Here is a 22,668-nt window from a genome sequence, read left to right on the forward strand (position 1 = left end):
AAATATTGCATGTTCAAGTAACTAAGTAGATATTGTATCGCGTGTCTTTCGGTCCCCAAACTTGCTGCTTGAACTACCGAAGTCGATAAAAAACGTGCTGGGACGAGCCGGCACCGCACAACAGACCACCGTCGTATCGTTTCAAACGAACATTATCCGACGTAGTCCCTTTTATGGACATTAAAGTGCATTTGTAAGTTATCGAATAACTTATACAGGGAGGGGTAAAGATTAATTTATGGGGAAGCACCACGCGATACTAAAATGAACAGCGCTTCATGTTTATCGATTTTTTGTTTCCGCTCCTGTCATAGAAAGATCAATGAATAAATCAACTAAAGTGTTTTAGTTACATTGTCTTATCTTAGATTAACTACTGAGTTTATCTAGATTACGCCTTAAGACACATCTGAAATGAATTCTCGATTAATTGATAAGCATTTGTTGTCAAGTTTCCCTCAGGATAAGATTGTATGTCGCGTCGGGTCGCAGGAGAGCGTTGCTCCCTCAGCAAGTCGGTGCTAGACTCTTTAATTGGATAATTGCATTCCCGCCGCCTCGCCCCTCCCCCAGCTCCCCCCCGCAGCCGGCACTCGCAGTACCTCACTCTAACAATAAATTGTTTATCAGCCCATCGCGCCACTTACCACATTGTTAGCGGATAAACCTTCTCACAACTGCCCACTTACTAACGTGGACATAATTTAAACCAAATGTAATCTTAACAATTGTACGACGAAATCTAAACAAATTCTAATGAAATGTTCGTACGCATCATTGCTATAAAATCGTGATTTCAAACATTAAAGTATATAAATACATACATATACTAGCAGTACCAGTATTATAAAAATGTCCATTGTATTAGAAATATTATAAAATTGTTTAAATCAAGCATACTTAACCATCAATAACGACAACATTATAAAAAGCGTTATAAGATATTCATGTAAATATTATCTCCGCAGCCACATTTCTTTATAATGAGTATGAAATGCATTTTAAAACCATGTGTGCCATCTATTTTCTACAACCACGGAAGATCAGCACATGTGCTGAGTGGCTTTTAAATAAAATAATAAATAAAAATAAAATAAATAAGCGCTAACACAGCGTGTCGTTGACGTCAGCAGCACCAACCGCTCCTGACCTGCGCACACAATTCACAGGATAACAGGAGAAGAAATCAATTGACAGCAGCAAGAGGACGCCGCAATTGTCAACAAGTTTAATAGATGAGTGGCCAATTACAGTGCTGTTGACCCGGGAACTGGTCAGTCGATTGTTAACTATTTGTGTTAACTTCGATGAATCATGTTGCGGCCAGACCGTTTCTTGAAAAGTTATAAACACGGGTTATTTTCAACTCTGACCACCCGCAACTTACCTCGGGTTAGAAACTGCGTTTCCTAACACAGGAAGCCGCAGCCCGCACGCCTTTAGCTGCCCTGTTTACGACTACCGCAAGCCACTTCGCTTTCCTTTCCTCTCTCACATTTCGTTACGTTTGTTTAGACGCACGGAAATAGCTGTTATACGGATATTGATACTATTTTGTTACCGGATACGGTGACGTCATTCTTCTATGGATTTTGTTAACTACTACTTACTACTTATACTCGTTTCAATTTACTTGTAAACGGTACAAAGGAGGGACATCTTTGGTACTTAATACGGGGTGTGTCGAGTGGACGAGTATACAAGGACTGCCTCAACGTAAACGTGTTGAAACTCTGTCTCTGTAAATAGTAGAAATAACAAAAGCAAATCTTTCGTTTCTGGTTACCGTCGCGTCGCGCTTCCGTGGAAAAAATCTGATACGATGTAAACACAGAGACATATTTCAATATGCAGCCGATGTAGACTTTATGAAAAGGTCATAGATGTCAGTTTCGTTTGACCGGATGTTGAACGTACTGTGTTCTATTTACAATACTACACTGAATGAGGTGTGGTGCAAGTTATGAGCGGATAAGTGAAATGAATTTCATCTATAAACAATGAAACTTGTTAAATGTTTTACAAATGTCAACCAGCGACCATCGCGGATGCCACTGCGTTGAAATATCGGGAACTCAATAAAGCCAAGCGTGGAAAGAATCCATTGTATAACAAACTTTGTAATTGAAATTTGCAGTTCAATACAAGTTAAAATATCCACATACAATTACGTTAGAATCAATTAATAAATATGATTCGATTATACTTTGGTATCGATGTCTCATGACTTACTGCTAGTCGCTAGTCGTTAGTCGCTAGGTCGCTAGGCGGGCTGGGGCGTGCGGGGCGGAAGACGCGCCCTGTCGTGTTCATTGAGCCGACCAGCGCACTCAACACCGTAACGCACCGATGTTGCATATCAAGAACATACTGATTGAAATACTTTCTTTATAAAATATTATTTGTAAATTATAAATATAAAAAATATCTATTTATTATGTGCTTAAGAACATCATTTACCGATTCTCATTTGAATTGTAAATCTAGACTATACTAATAAACCAAAAACTACTGGACCGATTTCAAAAATATTTGTACCATTAAAAAGCTACGTTATCAATAACATAGGCTATGTTACTCATTTATTGAACACAACACGGACGAAGTCATAAAAATAATTCTAGAGAAATAGTGCTCCAGTGTTCAGTGAATGACGTTGTGAGTTCATTGTCACGTCGCTTCGGACCTGTTCCGTTGAGCAGCGCCGCAGACCTGTTCTGCTGAATGGATCTGCGTGGGCCTCTAAGTACGATGCAAGTACTCGTTCATTTCTACTTGTAATAGACATACGGTTGTCCCTACATAAAGGTTACTTCAAGTTGACGGACCAGTTGTACCAATTAAGTTTCTTTAATGGAAGCTCTGCATTTTTACGTACAGTTTAGATTTGTTTTCTTCTTCTTTTTTTCCTGCAACTTTTTAAAAGGTAAATAGGAAGTAGTTTATTACATTTATAACTTTAAAATTTATTTCAAATTGCAGTAAGTATTTAAAAGAAAAATATTTTATCTTTTATATTGGTTTACAGCTGCTATTAAATATCCATAAACTGTAATATTTGTGCCGTAAAATTAATATTTACGACGAACGAAATGCGTAAATCATTGTTATGGTATTTAAATCGACAGGCGGTGTCTCTGAGATGGAATTAAATCGATCTTTATTTGATAAGTAGATCGATTTGTTATAGATAAAATGCAGAGCAAGTCATTTCATGCTAAATTTACTATAAACTCAACAAATTAAGTCTAAATCCGGATTTATTAAGGTTACGATGTTCGTACTAAATGAAGACCTTATTTTCCTGTTAGAAATGCAACTGTCAATTTATTTAATTAATTGTCATTTTCTTTATAGATTAATTGCGTTCAACTTAGTATAACTTTCTTTTAAATTGAACAATAAATTATTCATGATCAGTCTGCAGTTACACTACTCTACATCGCAACTATTACAAACGGACATAACCTACAACTACCGAATGTCTTAGTAAAAACGGCACACGTTCATTTCCATATAGCATTGTAAACTCAGTCACGATGTACATCAAATAATACACAGTATAGAGCAGAATGCAGATACCTGTTCTAAATTAGTGCGAGTTTGTAGTTCCGCTAATAACTGAACATGTTGGACAACATGAGCTGGTTGTCAAAGCTAGCTGGTCTAGCGGCGCTAACGAGGCAACTGGCCCGCGCAGTTACGGCCCGGATCAAACGCGGCCGCGCCGTTTTAACGCCGCTCTGTTACATGTAAATTGGCGAATTATATACGAAATTTACTAGACTAAACTGTACTACTGTAATAGTTTTCTATGAATAAAATCTGGTATTAGGATACCTTGTTTCTAAATTATATAATTCTAGATTTTCTTGGAAATAGAAATAGGTATAACATTGCCTTCGAGCTAATAATTGGTGGAGCTAATAATTTAAAGTAAGATTATCAGATTATGACTTATCATCATTATTTTCCCTTCCTCATCCTACTCCCGTAGGGCCATATTTTTGTTCTGCAGGTTAATCTTTCATCAGTCCGCACTCTTTTCTTGATCATGTCGCCTTTCACGCAATCTATCTCTTTCTACGTCTACCTCTACCGGTGTACGTACCATAACATGTGATATATTAATAGTAATATCGTTATAATGATAAGGTATATTCATTTCCTGTATAAAGTGTTGTGATGAACAGCAGAACATTAGCGCCAACCTTCACCCAGTCACACTGACTGCGCGACATAAATGCTACAAATTGCAGCTGATTATGTAGTGTTATATAACTTTGTATACAACTGGGATTCCTATCGTTACTGTAACATGACTAGCAAAATATTGTTTGATGCAAAAACGTATTTATTTATAGAAAAATGCTTATTTCAGCTGGACCTTGTAAACCATTACAATATGGAAGTGTTTAACTTACATATTTTATAGTTTTTTTAATATTAATTCAAATCAATTTGTAAAAATATCTATGAAATGTTTCTCGCTAACCGTGTTTTTGTGTGCCTGCGGTGAATAACTTATTGTAACTTAAGTTGTTAGCATAAAGTTCTGCTTGTGTTTGTGTGGGTCACCTACTGCTCCATATGTAACAGCGCTCGCATGGCGCTCGCCGCATCCGACAGTGATTTGCCGAGATGACGACATCGGATATATCGCCGCATACTAATACCGACCCCCGGCGTGCACCGTTACACACACAAAATATAAACGCTACAATGTCATGTCCTGTTACAACTTATTATTCAAACGAAATCGTATATCGAGAAATGAAATTGAATAAAAATTCAAGAAAGCTAATGTTCTTTTCTGCAACTTGAATGAAATCTGGAATGATTCAATTATACACTTTCTATGTAATTATCCTTTGATTTATTTATTGTCATTTACATCGACTTTCTTCAATTATACATTTAAAATTTTTTATGCAAATGAATGCAAAAGTGTTTAACGCTGCTATTAACCACATGCATTAACGAATGTTTAAATTAAATCTGATTTTAAAACTAAAATTAACTTTTACTAGCAAAGAAAAACATTAAGAATTAACATCTGTACATAAATCTATTTTGATGCTGTACAGCGAGATTATACAAATTGTTTCAGTGTGTCAAAGCTAAAATAACTATATGTTTTGTGGCGTTTAAGAGCGGGCGCACACCTTTGACTGAAAAATCGCACAACTGTTGTACGATTGTCAATTGTTTCGCAGTCAATTTAACTGTTTAGTTGCACCACAAATCTCGTGTGTGCACCTCCATATAAACTCATGGGAATCAAAGCGAGACTAAACAGTTGTGCTATAGTTTAGTTCCAAGTGTGCGCAGGCTTTAAACGATCATTGCTGTCAGACGTGAAGGAGCAGGGGAATTCTGAATATAGAATGCATCAGAAAAACCCTCGGGTTCTTCACTAGCACTTGTTTATTGAGATAGCGTCATGTGCTAGATGTCGCCGAAACTATTGACGGCAAAAGATTGATAATTAGGTAGTAAAATGCAATGTAATTGACTTTATAGTAGGCAATCTGTACTCTAGATTATTAACAAGATAGATTAGACAACCATAGTTGTAAACAATTTAAACAGGACGAAAAAGAATCCGTTACAAATAAAATATGATTACATTATTTGTCAGTCCTGCAGCATATTGTCTCTGAATGCAAAGAGAGCAGTAGATGCGGATAAGCCGGCAAGCACACGCCGGCGGCTTTAATTGGCTCACATTATTATTAGCGAGATACGGCGATAGACTGAGCGGCGGAACTGACGATGGTGAATGCTTTTATCGCCTCGTCTGCGTTCTTTAATACCAAATACTAGGTTTCAGGTATAAAGTAATAGTTCAAAAAGATCTGGAATTAATAGATTCAATGTGTACATTTTAAAAATTCTCTTGTAAGCAACCTAAATGCCAGGATAAGTAGATAATGCAAACTCATAAAATTGTTGTCATTTTAAATTGTATATTGCTATTAGATTCTTTCTAGTTATTTAATACATTTGCTAATGGGCCTGCACTTAAAGTCAATAAAAACGTGACTTATCATGTTTTAAACAAATTATTAAAACGGGTTCTTGCTAATTTTAATTTGTTTATCTTTTCTGAAATAATGTATTATGCATGAGATTAAAAAGACCCGCCTATTTATAGTTCAAATATCTTAATTCCACTTAAATACAAATCGCCATACAAGTTAATATGTGATATTTTTTGTCACAAAATAAATTTTATATCTACATTTTTATACTGAAATATATTTAAGAATGTGGTAGCTTTCTAAACAAGACATTTCTTAAATATTAATATATTTACGAGCGATCGTTAAACTATTTTTGTTTTAGTCTGTCGTCAAACATTTCCTGAAACGGCAACCTTTTCCTTTGTCCGCGACTCGAGACCAAAATAACTGTATCCCATTAAAAAGCCACGAAGCAAAGTTGTAAAATTACCAGATATGTAATCTTTTTATGTGAAAATCAAACAGTGCAAGTTATTTCCAAGATATTATCAAGTGAAGTACACATTTATCTATACTTATATTATGAAGAGGAAAGATTTGTATTTTTGTATTCTTATATGTATTGAAAAACTCAAAAACTGCTGGGCCGATTTAAAAATTCACCGAAAGAAAGGTAGTTAAACGATGAGTAACATTGGCTATATATTTATTAATTTCACGCAGACGAAGACGCGAGCAACAGCTAGTAAAGATATAAGAATGTGCATGAAAATTTTAAAACTACCTTATACCTAAGTACTTAGGCATTGTGACGTCATCAGTTGAACTGGTAACCTTTAAACTATCACGTCTCGATAATAAAAAGGCTGCATAAATTATGTAAATGTTGAACATTGAATGCAGCGGCTACATTCCAATGATTTGTTACTACGTTGATTGTTATCTATCGTTTTGACACGATCGTGTGGGAGCCGGGGGGGGGGGGCGGAGACGCTGGAACTGTCACTAACAGGCCACGAACTTCTAAGGCATCTATTTCGTCATTTGCACTTAAAAATTAACATTTAGACTAAATTCACATTGATTAAACCAGCCCGTTACTTTTTATGGGCAGTAAGAGCATCAAACATTTCTTTTATTACTCCGCAATTTAATTGCAAAGCCTATTCAAATTTTATAACCCTTCCGTTTACCAAATATGTAAATGTAAACAATAAAAAGGCGCCGCTTGTTACGCATCAAGTTGTAAGTTACCATAGTCCAGTGGCGGTGCCAGCTGGCGGCCAGTAAACCACACGTCGGATTTCCTGCGTCACGTAACCATCGGTTCCGCTTTCCGGCTGCGGATCGTGAAAGTGAACCGCTGAATTCGGCCAAATTCTATGACTTACTTTCGAGATCTCTGCTCAAGCATTGGATAACAGAGGACTATCACTAGCCCTTAGACATTGCTATACAAAACAAGAATTATCAATAACCACGAAAAACCAATACGTAAGTTATTACTGTCTTCGTATTGATTTAACACTTTATAAGCTGATTAAACGCAGCTAAAGCTAGTCATGATCATTTTCTAAGACAACTTTCGTCATTGACGCTGTGTGGAAGGGTCCCATTGACACTTCTACATGTTGTTACTCTATGGCGCAACATGTCAGTAACGACGGATTAATAATTAACCATGTATGGTTAACTTTATATATATTGATATTTTGTCTGTTTGAAACCGGCTTGCAAACTTATCTCACTTCAAGGCGTACGGGCAACGTATGTATGTTTGCTCGGGACAATCTCAGTGAAACTAGTTTTAACCCATCAATTGACATCGATTGAATCGTGACAAGAGTTCAGCGGGCGGTCGCCTCTCGCCTCGCTCACGCTCCACGGCCAGCGACAAACAATTCACTATAATTGACATTTTTATCGTACATCAAGAACTGACATCGGGGGCGTGTCGTCTGATCGATGTGAAGATGTTTTGATAATGCTTTGCTGAATCAAAATATACCTCCTAGCAATCTTAAAGAAAACAATACGCAAGTTAAATAAGAGACATTCTTGTGTCCAAGTATATATTTATCTCTTTGTGAAATTGAATTGACGCCTTCCCTTCAATTGGCTTCGAACTGAGGCCTAAATACGTTCAGTAGTGCATCCTGTCTCTCTCAAGATTGAGCGGAAGACATATAACTTGCCTCGCGACGGCTCATTATCTCGTAAACATGTCGCCAGGAACCGGACAATACTCCTAATTGACAGTGTTCCCATTGTGCCCCCTCGCACGCAAATTGTTGCTCTTATAACCTAAATACGAGTCTATACTACTCGCTTATATGATGGTTGACTAAATTAAGTCAAGATGGGGAAAATAGTTTTACTGTAAAGAAGTTACAACAAGAATAAGTTCAAGACAATCGATGTTTCGACAATCCTTAACATATCGCCACATTATCGATACGATCTCCATAAAACAGCAATCAACATAAATCGGCAATGCAATCAATCAAGGACAGATCAATTTTGTGCCATTTCGTGTCTTTAAAATTATTTTATTGGGACATAAAATGTTGAATGTAATTTTTTGCTTAAAACAGATAAGGTTAAATTATATATTTAAAGGAAGAGAATGTTTACCATTGTTGAAAGTACTGAGCTTGTTTCTACAGTTAGTAGTAATTATCATTTTATAACATTAAATATTATAATTATTACAAAAAATCTCACCAGTCAGAAGTTAAGGCACATTCTCCGATCAATTGCAAACTGTAACAAAACATTTATCTATTAGTTACATTAAAAAATACTTATGACACAAAATATCCGAGAATGTAAATTCCTCGTTTAACATTATTGTTGCGTTGTACCAGATTCCCGACAAGGGTAAACCACAGAGCACCGTTGCCCAGAACCGGCCGAGTGGCACTGTTCCCTCTGCATGTCTGCTGTCTGCTCTGTGGTCGTTAGTTGCCCGCATCCGTTACAACAGAACAATAAAGGCTGTGAATTAAAACATCAAAGACTGCATCGAGCTAATCTGTACATAGAACAGTTGAACAACCTGATATGTTTACTTGGATGAATTGCAAACCAGAAGCGTCTATACTAGTTTACAGTTTACTAACGATTCACTAGCTAAAACCTTCGTACCGTAACAGAATGTAGGTTGCACTTGTGTATCGTATAGGGTTAGATGAAACTGTATTGGAAATCCCATGGCCTATTTCACGCCCTGGGAGATAGTCTAACCGTGCCCTACCCTGATGACGGCCTCGCTTTTGATATTTTTCCGCTAAAGTCTATTGTATTCTATCAACCTACTGTTATTAGACTTGTAATGATAGCTTAGGTTAAATAAATTTTATAGTTTGTATTCTGTTGTGTGTAAACATAAAAATATTGTTAGTACAAATATAAATAAACGGTAATGAGTTGTTTGTCTGTTGCATAAAGGAACACAATTATCTCTAAGCGTTCAATACTTATTAACTATAGAATAATTTAATTTTTTCGTATCTTTTGAAGTTCACACTTTGTGAAATGTTTGTGTAAACTACGAATTAATAAAATACAGTAATAGTTATTCTATAATGATGCATAATGAAGTACAAACGTGATCAGGAAGTATTCACTGTGACAGACAGACAGTTTCACTTTCATGTCGTTAGCATAGCGATGTGAGGAGCTGTGGATGGGCTGAGGGCAAGGGCTATATGTTAATCATATTATCTCATCAACATTTCGACTATAAAAATTAATGGTTTATTTTGCAGATAACTTGTCACGTTTAATGAAGAAAATGGTTTCCGTATATATAAGTGTCAAATGTATTTAATGAATGCTTACTGAGTTGGAGGTTTAATCTTACTTCTTACTAATTTTACAAATGCGAAAGTTTAGATGGATAGATGTTTGTTAGAGTTTGTAGACTAAACGGCTCAACGGATCTCGATGAAATGTGACATAGACGTCAAGGATAGTCTGGAAGAACACATAGGCTACTCAATACTATCCAATAAATAAATTGATGTTGTATTAAGCGTCAAGTTTGATTAAATGTCTGTACTGTTAAGACTTTTTATTTCATCTTGAAGCGTGCGCGTGCGCATGACGAGTGTAGGTAACTGTACGCGCCGCTAGGTGGCGCAACACGCCGCGCTCCACTGATCCCCTATTATGTGTCTATAATAGGAGAAAATATATGATAATTGTGACGCCTGCAATACCCAGCAGGGGCCGGAAACTGACTCAATATGTCTTGAAATTATTGTTACACGAAATAGTGAAGGTTGATACAATAATTCGTAGCAACAAGTCGTAGAATATCTTCTTAATTTCTTAAAAATATAACCTAAAACTACTATTTGAATATTAATTTTGGCTTAAACAGTGTCATGATTATGTAATTATAATGTATTTAATATGATATGCACATTTTAATAATTAATATGCCATCATAAAAACATCCATAATTTGTTTACGATTGAATATGAATTTGATTATATCACCACTTGACATTACGGTCTGCGCCACCTTGCTTTAAACTATTCATTTAACTTTATTTATAATTAATTCATTCCGTATAATAACGAATTGATTGATTGTTAATTTTTGATAAAACTCCAATTAACAATTGTAACGTAAATAATTCTAAGTATGAGGGAATTTTACGATTAAATTATAGGTAAATGCGGTTACCATTAAGTTTTCTAATTTTCAAATAGAGGTCTTATCAAAAATCGATTTCCGCTGACGATTTCTGAATTACGAGAATCACAAGAACAATTGTGAGTGAAATCGTATTGAGAATCGACGTGAAATATTAATAACAAAGTTGAAGCGTGAAATTGAAACGAAATTCCTTCTCGGATGTGACGTTTGTTGGACCGTTTCACAAAAAAACGAAAGTATTTCTGATGACGTAGTATTGTTTTTAAAAGAAGCAGGTTTTATGAATAACTATAGGTAAGAGAATCCAGACAATCAGGAGCACGATCGACTTTGTATAGAATGTTTTGCAGATAGTTTTTATATATTTTTTTTATCTAGAAGAATCCCTTTTGATGGACTTAGTAATAACATTACGGGATAAGATTTCAGTACGTAGTAAATCAAACATTCTAGTAAAATGAAAATAAATTTCTGATTATACGAAATGTCAGCCTGTGGAACCGGAAATAAGAAAACAATTGACAATCCTGATAAGGATTAGGAAAACATTGTTAGATCCAATAAAATCCTGAACAGCAAATGTAAGAAATTCTAGAAGTTAAACTCCAGTAAGGTCAACAAGCTTACATAATTTGAGCAATAAATATAAACTTTCCTCAGTACCGAACCAGTCACAACAAATGTAATCGACCCGTTACAAAATTTAATGTTGAGACATACATACATACTCGTACATATGTGTATGTGACTTTAATTAAATGTAAGGAACGCATGCGATTTGCCCGACCGACGTGTTAATTGATCGATTACAGCAAACGTGAGCAGCGACACTTACTAAACAAAAAGATACGTTAGTGCTGCGCGCATTCTGAAGTATCGATAACTTACAACTATCGAATTGAAAAAAAAACTTTTTTAATCTATTTGCGATAAAACACCAAATTAAAACTCATGGAAACAAAAAAAAACTGTACAAATTCCGAGATATTCGCATTATCATATGAAAACGGTAAAATGTAATTTTATGGTTCATATTTCTTTTAATAATTTACCAATTAGCTACCGAAAATCTTAATTACAAGACTAATCGATAAACATTGATTATGCCTGCTAAAGGCAGCACAGCGACAGATTAGAACAAGGTTACTCGGTCGTGAGCGGAATCGATTCGGCACGCGGCTCACGATTCTATATCGATAAATCGATGGACAGCTGCGATTGCGACACTAGCGCCAGCGAGCGTGTGGGCGTGAGGGACGTGGACTTTGTTATGAGATTCATACAATAGACGATAACTATCATAATAATGTTACAATTGTGATCAACGACTTAACTGACCGACATACGGATTATTAATAATATTTAAATTTAATTATTAATCATTATATTGCACCTGGAAGAGGGTATGCTCTCATTCAGAAATGTTTTGATTTGTGCCGATTAAACTAAACTTTAAAAATTATTTCTTCACAATTAAAAAAGTAATGAAATAATTCGCGCATCGTCGCGTCGCAGGACATTATGTCACGTTGAGTTGGTTAATTATATCATTCCAGCTCCCGTAGTAGAGAAGGTAAGGAGCAAAAGGTTAGCATGGTATGGGCATGTTATGAGGATGGATGAATCGCATGTTATAAGGAGAACGTTAGTTATGAGTGTGGAAGGGTACATCGGTAGAGGTAGACCTAGAAAGAGATGGATTGTGTAAAAGGAGACATGATCAAAAAGGGAGTGATGACTGAGATGACGTATGATACAGTTGTGTGGAGGACAAAAACCTGTTGCGCCACTACGGGAGTAGGATAAGGGGATGATGATGATGATTTCAACATAGTCACATTTTAAATATAATTTTATTCTCTCTTACATTTAAAAAATAGAACTGTAAAGATGATTAACTTTGAATTACTAGTAATCGATTTATATCTATAAATCTAAACTGTTAAGCAGCTTTCTTTGATAAAAGAAACTGTTTATAGAAAGTGAAATTATTACAAATACATACATATAAACATTAATATTTAAATAGAAGTTGAAATCGCTTTAAAAATATGGAGCAGTGATGTTGCAGAGCTGGAATTAATAACCATGCTTTATGTTTTACTTTCTTCTGCATTAAGAACAATGTTTTATTCATACGTTGTACATAAACATGGACAACGTATGTAAATAAGAATATTTACATACGTTAACTAGAAAATTTAGCAGCGATTCAAGGCATGTCACAATGTGTTGATAATTATATCACTTCATAAACATTGATGAAAACTAAAATAATGTTATTCTAACGCCTACATCTTTCATATTTTTTGTAATTTAGTGGACAAACAAGGCGTAAAGCATGAATCTGGTAATAGTTCTACGTCCAGAATTAAACACAGGCCCACATAACAAAGATTTGTTAATCTTGTAAATACTGTTGTATTAGTGTTGTGCCCTGGCCCTGTGTGACTTACTGTTAAAACATCGATAATATTTGTGTAATCGAATGCTGCAACTCTCAGCATTGTGATGTATGAAGTCATTATTACTTCAAACAATAGCCGATAGTTTGGCGGCGACAGCCCCGCAGTGACTAACGCTGACAAAGACGGCCTCACACCACCATCTCGTAAATTATAATTTAACTAACTTTCGTCCGCGACTCCGTCCGTGTGGAATTTGAAAATAACAAAAGTGAATAGCCCATGTGTTCTTCCATCTTCTACATCTATGACAAATTTCATTGAAATCCGTTCTACAAACTGTAACATCCATCCATCTAAACATTAGCATTTATAATATTATTATGAGTATGATTTCAAAGATATTTGGCTACCGCGTTCGAATTATATGACCGGTAATAACATTTTTTTAGACAGAGCCGAGACATTAAGTGGTCCTTTTTGTGGCTTTAATATGAGACCAACATTAATCGGCTTAAGATTGAAAAATTAGATTTACATGTTTAATGTATATCACTAACTTGATAGAATTTTTCCACTTACATTTGTGTAAAATATCTATCACTAAGAATTACATCACACACTATTTTGAAGGTCATAAGTGACGTCACTGAGATAGAACTGTGGAAAATGCGTTAACAGTAGTGATAAGGCTTATCGGGGAAATTGGAGGCTGCGCGCGCGCCGAGCGCCGGCCGGTGACTTATCGCGATGTATCTGAGATAGGTAATGGCTTCGTGTACCTTCTGATACGCTTTCTAATGGTTACTTTCCTTTAAATTTTCTTTTTAGTATAAATTTCTGCCATAAAAATATAACTTGATATATAAATTCATAATCGTTTAGCACCGCAACCCCTAAGGGATTCCCTGAAGCGTAGATTTCGTAACAGATATCTACAATTTAGTTAACCAATAACATGGCAACTTTTGACTGATCACGACGTCTTTATCGAATTGTAACGGGATATTCTGTAGCGAAATCTTTACTTGTTATATCAGAATGTAAATAGAAATAGCAGAAAAATAAAAGTACACTTAGGAATCTCTATATCTTTAACAACGGTCAAAATCTTTGTTCAATCGTTCTACAAATACAATTTTCTTAGATCTCATCGCCTTGTAATTGTAATCGTCAAATGATTTATATAACAAAAGTTTTGAGGAATTCGAGAATAAATATGAATAGTTTTGTATGAAGATTTTAAGATTAAATGACAAAGAGTTGTAACTGTGTTGCTGACTGGAAGATCAGACATGATAAAAGACGCTTTTGTGTTTGCTTCAATACTCACTGCGCTATACGTCATATTGTAAACTGTATTTACAGTCCGTTATATTTATTTACAAAACTGTAAAAATTCTTATATGGAAATTCCGTCAACAAAAGGATTCATGGTAGTTATTTAGTGAAAATATGTTTTTGTAACTGAAAGCATATACAAGTCTCTAAAACTTTGTAATCTATGTCTAAACTTATCTTGTAAAAAAGAAAGATTTGTATTTTTGGCTTTTTTGTTTGTATTGAAATAACTCAAAAACTACTGAGCCAATTTTTAAAATTAATTGAGTAATTTATCTTTGAGTAATATAAGCTATGCATTTTCCCCACAGGTTAAACAATGTTTCCCGCAAAACATTTATTTCATTCGCGATCTTAACAAAATGTTTATTTTTTTAAATAGTCTTTTCGTGTTGTAGGTCGTATTTCAAGAAACGTGATTATCGATCGCATTAAAATTTTTATTATCGACTTCAATTTGCAGCGGACGATAAGTCGGAATTAAAATCAATGCGTGAACACCCGCAGCCCTCAGTAACACGTGAAAAACAATGTAATAAATATTGTAATTATTTTTCGACGTAAACAAAATTAAGCAACATTTATTCGTAATTAATGAAATAATGTATTACACTTATTTTGAACTATAATTCATAATAATATTACACAGTTATATGAAAATTTGAAGTATTGTAAAATTTATTTAATTAGAAAACTGCTAAAATTAAGTAACAATTTTTCGGTTTCACAATCTACTTAATAGCTATTGATTTTATGCATAAATTGGTTATATCATTAAGTACGCTAATCAGGTTTTTTAAACTAAGTGCAGAGTAAGTTACAAACAATGCATCCGGAAAGGTAAGCAAAGATTTTTTCGATCAACAAAAACAATGTACTCCTATTAGATATATTATTTACCTTATATTGACACATATAACACTCTTGCAACATAGATATAAAATAACTTCACTTATTTGTAAATGCGGTTCATCACATGCTAGACGTAGTTAGGTTCGCGTTGTACAGTACACAACCATCTGGTAGGAAGTCGCGACGCCGACTGACTGCAGGGCGCAGGGTACAGCAGCTACGGCGAGCGGGAAAGTGGACAGTGCTCTGCAAGAGGGAGCCAGCGAAGGTCAAGTTCGATCTAATCTGTAGTCTGTACTGAGATTTTCTTTCTTTATAACTGAATTAACTTATTCTGAATAACGATGTCGATAGTTTGCTAGTTTTATAATATGTGTTTAGTTAATCGATTATAAAATGAGACCGGAATCATCTAATTGAGTGCTGCATTACGATACAATTGAGATCATTAACAAATTCATTACAAATGACGTCACAGGTACCGGTGCAAGTGGTGCGAATACACAGACATCTTGTTGAAGAATATTCCAAAAAAGTACCAATAGCGTTAAAATGTAACTCTGAGACTTGTGCACATTTTAAAATGTGTAAGAAATGTTAAACTTCTATAGTAGTTATGATTAAACAACGCAATAATGTTCGATATGTTATATTGCTAAGTGAGCCGAACTTGTGCAAGAGTTGCTTGACTCCTTGTCAGCACGTCACGCGAGACATGCAGTCAGCAGTAATGCAATAAGGTCACACAAACGATTACTGAGCGATATCTATAATATTCATTAATTAGAACTGCATTTGTAGATCAAATAGTGTTGTTTACTAAAATAATCTGAATTTTAAGACGAACATAATATAAATGCTGAACATTCCTTAGTCAACAACTTTCACCCTCTTGCATATCGCCGGTTCTGCCTCCGCAGCATGTGAATCAATCTAACCTCCCTCTCTCCGCGCCCCTCGCAGCCGGGGGAGGTGCGGCGGAGCGCCGGGGAGAGGGATGAGGGCTGTAGTACGCCCTCGGTTCAGACTACACTGAGGAGCGTCCCGAGCGGCAATCGATAGCCAGATGCAGGCGTGAAAATAGCTATTATTAATAAAAACATGCAAATCGTCTAAATAATTGAACAACACGCTAAGTGAGGATTGAACACATACCAACGGTCGCGTATTTTATAACACATGGGCGATGGGATGCGAATTATTTTAAAACAATTATGTTTGTTTACATATTTTTAATATTCAAATAAGAATCGCACACTGCTCTGCATTGTTGCTGGATGTGCTGGCTTACATTTTGTACATAAGAAAATAGTGACGGCGTTTATGATAAAAAAATAAGTAACAACGCATTGAAAGTCAGTATTGTAAGAAACAATAATATAGTAAAAGTCCAACCCTCTGTTCGTATTCTTGAAGTTAGAACAATGCCCTAATAAAAGATTATCCATTTCTTTTATAAATATTTCGAGTAAAATACTTCAAAGTAACAATAGTTAAATTGTTAAAATATAACTTAATAGCAGTCATAGGTAATTGTTTAAAACCAGTTTGTCCAACAACTACTTAGGTTATTTCTAGTTACGGTTGTAAAGTGGTCCTATAGCCGCTCAAATAACAGTAAATCCCCGCTTTATAGCTACAGAATGAAGTATCCTGTTAATACTTCCTGGAATATTATAATCTATATTGCGACCTTAAACTAAGTTCTATGTAGACTAAATTAAGCATTTACGATGACTTATTTTTAACCCGAAGTACTTATTATCTAAATTATGGTAAACCACTTTTAACTGTAGTTATATTAATTGTTTGATAATTTAATAATAATTTCAGAAACCGGTTCTTGTAACGTGATATGTTAACCTCTGCCATGAACTACAATCGACTTTACACTCAACAACAAAACAGTTTTTTTCATTAGCTAACAATGCGGTGCGGTTTCCCCTCGCCGTCGCCAGGGGGCAGGGCACGTCATCCGAACTATTGTCGATTAGCGCACAATTACTCGTTAACGCTTTTAACCTTTTTTTTTCAACATTATGCATTAATATTACACATTTTACATCATAATTGTTACGTTTCAATCTTAAGTGGTTCCTAGAACAAAGTAACGATTAAACTAGCCTCAGGATATTTTACTTTTATAGTAAAAAAAACATCTCACTTTCATATAAGTACTTTGTTTCTGTAACGTGCGTACCTCCGTATACTTTGTTACTCGTATGCTTTTTATAGTTTCTCTTGTACCAACTATCCTAATTCTTAAAATATTTAAAGGAACTCTAAATTTCCTTTCAACACGAGTTGATTAATTAAAGGAAAGGAACCTTTCAAATGTTAAGTACAGAGTACGTCACCGGGACCTTAAATAGTAGTAATTAAGTCTTGCTCAAGTACCATCCAAGTTGAGACAAGTCGAGAGTTCCCACGAGGTGCTTACCTGCTGCTAACTGCATTAGTCCTTATTCCAACTGCATAAAGTTCCTATTACGAGCAATATATGAGACTACAAAAAACTTCAGTACTTTTTCAGGGACTTCAGTCTTACATCTTGTAGTAAACTTATATAAACATCATAGTAAAGTGTTACATATGTGAATTACTTGATGTAAGAATGTTACAACTATTATTACAACGGGCACGCACATTCGAATAAACTATCGCACTACAGTTGTGTGATTGTCGATTGTTTCGCAGCCTTCAACTGTTTAGTTGCACAATAAATATCGAGTAATGCGCGCATCTTCATATAAACTCAAAAGAGCAAATAACAGCAAAGGAGTGGAATAAGTTGCCGGCGTCAGTGTTCCCGTCAAGTTATAACGTGGGTGCCTTTAAGAGCAGGGTGAGTCGGTACTTACTAAATTAGCGCGTACCATCCTTCGACCACATCTTCACCTTGGTGGTGGGATAGTGGTCAAGCGCTGGTTTTCGCAATTTAAAAAAAAAACTTATAGGAATAAAAGCGTGACTAAACAGTTATGCGATAGTTAAAGGTAAGGCACTGTAAATCTGCTCTAAAATCTACGCTAAATAAATCAATGTATGGTGTTTATTTATGTAGAGATGAGATAGGTAGATATTTAGATAGATAGATGATATACTAGGCTGACAGAGATGTATGGAAGAGCAGCACATACTGTGCCGACCCTCTATAAGATATAAAGGTAAGTTGATAATGATGGTGTTTCTTTACGTAGGATTAAAATTCAATCAATGATCGATATCGCTATTCATTAGCTATCTAAATAATGTTACATAAACAATTATCATATAGCACAGCAGAGCTCAGTGTCGCGCAATGCAGAGCAAACTTTCACATGAGAAAGCAGCGCTCCACAGCGGCGCCATCTGGCGGACACGTTACCACAATTATTTAATGCAACATGTAATGAGTGATAGATAATGTAAGCCACTAGAAACACATTATTGAGTTTCAGAATTATTAAAAACAAACATCCGAACGCTTACAAACAAGACGAGAAAGAAACGAGATAAAATAACATTGGTGTATAGCTTTTTTAAGTTATTTACTCCTGCCGGCATCATTCAGTTAAAAAACTAGCAAATGCACAATACTTTATCATCAACTTATTATAAATCTACCCTAAGTATAGGCCATAGTCTACCAAATTATAATCCTTAGTGGAGTATTGTCTTTAGTGTATACAATTTCAGCTATGATTCATTATGTTTTGATTCTCCTTCAAGCGAAGTAACGAGACGGATTTTATAAACATTCCTTTCTTAAGTTTTAATATTGGGTTTAATTAACACCCAAAGTTGGATGTTTCGTTTCTCACGTGCGATTGACGTTTACATTTAAAGATTGATTTGATTTAAATATCTCAAACATGCTGTATGAAGTTAGATCAAATATTTACTTTCAACTTTGTAAACACTGCCGAGCTCCCATGGCACGTGGGAAGATGTTAGGGGACAGGATTCTTTGTCACAGTGAGATGTTCCCACTAAATACAATGCAATTCCTCATTTTTCTTTCACATTAAACAATGGCAGGATTTTCATAATATTTATTCAAATTACAATTTTATTTTGAGTAGCCTATGTGTTCTTCTAGACTATGCTCTATATATAGATAGATAATTTTCCGACTGTACCATTTGTTTAGGCAGTTTACAAACGGGCGACGTTCACTATCGGTCGGTAACATTTATATTTCTGGTGTATTCACTCAGATAGACATGCTAAGAAATACAATTGTTGTGAAGTCATAAAAGACACCCGATCCTCCGCAAACACTGCGACATCACGCCAGTTTGAATCAATTAGGACAGACGGAGTCCTATAAATTTATTTTACTTGACAATTGCAATTAATCCGAGGCGTTTTAATGATTGTACTCAATACGCACTGATGTCACCATCCCTAACGAACATGTGACAAGCAGACGAACATTTTTATATCAAACAACACAAAAAATAATCTAAACTGTGTGAGAACCGGCTATTACAGACAGTGAATAAAAAAGAAATCAAAAGTAACGAAAACTGACTAAAATTATTAACAAATTAAAGTAAATTTTGTGTTTATTTTACGAGTACTCAATTCAGTCAGCACGCACGAACAAAGTTTATTCCAATAAAAAATCCGCTGCATTTATTTGCTAAATTGTAGCAATTTCCAATTTTACCTACTAGACTACGTTACCTACGTGCCTTTGCTAGTTTAGTTGCTAAAAGTCTAGACATTCTCTGTTACCTTTTCAAGACTCACGATATTCCCGTGTTCCAGACAAGTCCCCTTGTGGTTGTGTCTGTTACAAATGGATGTCAGTGGCGAGTATTATAATAAATCCGAACGGAATCGATTCTGCAGCCTCCGCATTGCGACAAAGTACAAACTTACCAACTTGTGTAATATTAGCCTTTTTAAATTATAGTGCGTAATAATTTAGTACTTATCTATACTTCTACTGAAATTGTAATTGGACACATTCTATGGTAGCAAGCTTTAAGCTTTAATAAAAGTTTTCACTCAAAATAAGTGCTTACATACATTTATACACTGATCTGTACAAATGGAGATGTCTTTGCTTGGAAATGATTTCTTTTACTTCCGACTAAAACGCGCCTGATGATGTTCATGTCAATTATATCTCTATTATTTTCAATTCAGATTGCAGATGTCAGTATATAATAACGTGAAATCTAAGGTAATGTTAACATTAACCAGTTCCATCCATGTTATGACTGATTATATCTTATCTGTGAGTCTACGAATAACGTTTACATGTGTAACAGAAAGTGAGCTGTTATCTTACATCTTCTGTACTGTATTTGTTAGCACATAAAAAACTGTTACACAACATGCAAATTTTATTTAGAATAGACGTGTTCCCGGATGAAAACATTTTTGTTACAGATGTAAGAATTAGTGTATATTTAGTATTTAGCCCAGTTGTTTCCGGAAGCGACGTATCCAGTTTTAAAGTGTCCCTAATGAGCGGTAGGTCGGTGGTGGGTCGCTGCGAGATGAGGACATGCAGCCCTGCACACCTTAATGATAACGAAGTATTTCTAGTAAGTTATTTTAGTGCCACGTTGCGATGGCTATAAAATTATAAGTTCTCTAACTTTAAGATCCCCGAAAGCTATCGATTGTCAAGGCGCGCCGGGTGGCGTGTCTAGACGTGCGTGTGCCGCGCCCAGCTCCCCGCCTGCAGCAAGCAGGATGGCAGAGAATGTACAGTTCTAAATTAAAAAATTATTTTCTTCCTCATTCTGTACTTTTGTCGCTAAGTTTTGATTACGCGCCATACACCAACTGAATAAGGACCTTATAAACATTTACCATACTAGCTTTCGCCCGCGACTCCATCCGCGTGGAAATAAATAAAATTATCTATGTGTTCTTCCAGACTATTCCCTAGATCTACACCAAATTTCATTGAAATCCGTTCAGCCATTTAGGCTACAAACTCTAACAAACATCCAACTTAACCTTTGCATTTATAATATTAGTATAATTATGTACCTACTTAGCATTGTAAAACATTTAATAGTATCATCATCATCATCATCATTGCCAGCCATAGGTCGTCCACTGCTGAACGTAGGCCTCCCCCATTGATTGCCACAATGCCCGGTCCTGTGCCGCCCGCATCCAGTGCGCTCCCGCAACCTTGACCAGGTCATCGGTCCATCTTGCGGGAGGCCTACCTACGCTGCGACGACCTATCCGTGGCCGCCACTCCAGGACTCTTCGGCCCCATCGGCCGTCCGTTCTGCGGGCAATATGGCCAGCCCATCGCCACTTAAGGTTTACAATTCTTCGGGCAATGTCGGTTACTTTGGTTCTGCTGCGGATCGCATCGTTTCTGACGCGATCTCGCAGCGAGACTCCGAGCATTGCCCGCTCCATTGCCCTTTGAGTGACTTTAAGCCGCCTGATATTGCCCGCAGTGAGCGGCCACGTCTCTGTCCCGTATGTCATCACTGGCAACACGCACTGGTCAAAGACTTTTGTCTTGAGACACTGCGGTATATCTTGGGACGAGAGGATATCCCGCAACTTCCCGAACGCTGCCCATCCGAGTCGGATTCGGCGATTGACCTCCCTCTCGAAGTTGGACCTACCTAGCTGGACGGTTTGTCCCAGGTAGACATACTCGTCAACAACTTCGAGAGTATGGCCTCCGATGGTTATTGGAGTGGGTGAAACATGGATATTTGACATGACCTTTGTCTTATCCATGTTCATTTTCAAACCCACTCGTTCGGAGGCTCTGTTTTTGTTATAATTTACACATGTAAATAATCCAAATGTATAAATTAGTAGTTTCGCAAAATAAACTTCGCTTTATAAAAAAAAAAACAAGTCTCGAACATTCTGTGAAATAAATCAATCATACGTGTAAAGACACAACTTGTGTTTAACTCGAACTTTTCTCTCATTTTAGCTTACTGAACTTTTATAGCTTTTTTTATTTCAATAAAGTATTTGACTTCATATTAATTTTATTAACTTAATCCAATTATATCATTGTAGCATTTATCGGATCTGTAGAGTTGAGATCGGTGTCGTCAAACTGTATGAGAACCAACTCGTATGTCACCACTGCGCCCGCCATCTGTAACATTTAATTTCCAGTAAACATCCAATTTATCTGCAAATTGATTACGGCCAAATAAATGCTACAAAGAGAATAGTGTAGTCATTGATATTTTTTTGCGTCGTTATTCATTCTTTAACGTTAGCTAATTTCATGGATCTTTTTCATTTCATTATATCGAACTAGCTTCCGCCGGCGACTCCGTCCGCGTGGAATTATAAAAAAAAAGTAGCCTATGGGTTCTTCCAGACTATCGTCTACAACTATACCAAATCTCATCAAAATCCGTTTAGCTGTTTAGGCTACAAACTCTAACAAACAAGTATGATAGAGGACTACTTAGGAGCTCGTTTAAATCTTA

General features: G+C 35.8%; 2 protein-coding genes across 5 annotated transcripts in view; both read right to left on the reverse strand.

The window, feature by feature from the left end:
• Positions 1 to 22,668, reverse strand: part of LOC106108285 (GAS2-like protein 3) — a 48,956-nt gene that overhangs the window by 10,951 nt on the left and 15,337 nt on the right. Inside the window, exons 1-2 of one of the 4 annotated variants that reach the window (XM_013289405.1) lie at positions 15,281 to 15,431; positions 8,691 to 8,729 (exon numbers count right to left, since the gene is read on the reverse strand). The exons of 1 other annotated variant lie outside the window; for it this stretch is intronic. The gene's annotated coding sequence lies outside the window, so the exon portion shown is untranslated. Of the gene's footprint in view, positions 1 to 8,690; positions 8,730 to 15,280; positions 15,432 to 22,668 lie in introns of those variants that run through there. 2 more of the 4 variants (XM_013289406.1, XM_013289407.1) reach the window with 2 other exon arrangements.
• The window catches only part of LOC106108224, a 3,790-nt gene continuing 2,387 nt past the window's right edge, over positions 21,266 to 22,668 (reverse strand). The window contains exons 3-4 of the mRNA XM_013289324.1: positions 22,285 to 22,325; positions 21,266 to 21,980 (exon numbers count right to left, since the gene is read on the reverse strand). Of these exons, the coding sequence (XP_013144778.1) occupies positions 21,275 to 21,980; positions 22,285 to 22,325 (747 nt within the window). The 3' untranslated portion in view covers positions 21,266 to 21,274. The remainder of the gene's footprint in view (positions 21,981 to 22,284; positions 22,326 to 22,668) is intronic.

The sequence above is a fragment of the Papilio polytes genome, unplaced genomic scaffold, assembly GCF_000836215.1.
Source record: "Papilio polytes unplaced genomic scaffold, Ppol_1.0 DF821733.1, whole genome shotgun sequence".
Taxonomy (NCBI): domain Eukaryota; kingdom Metazoa; phylum Arthropoda; class Insecta; order Lepidoptera; family Papilionidae; genus Papilio; species Papilio polytes.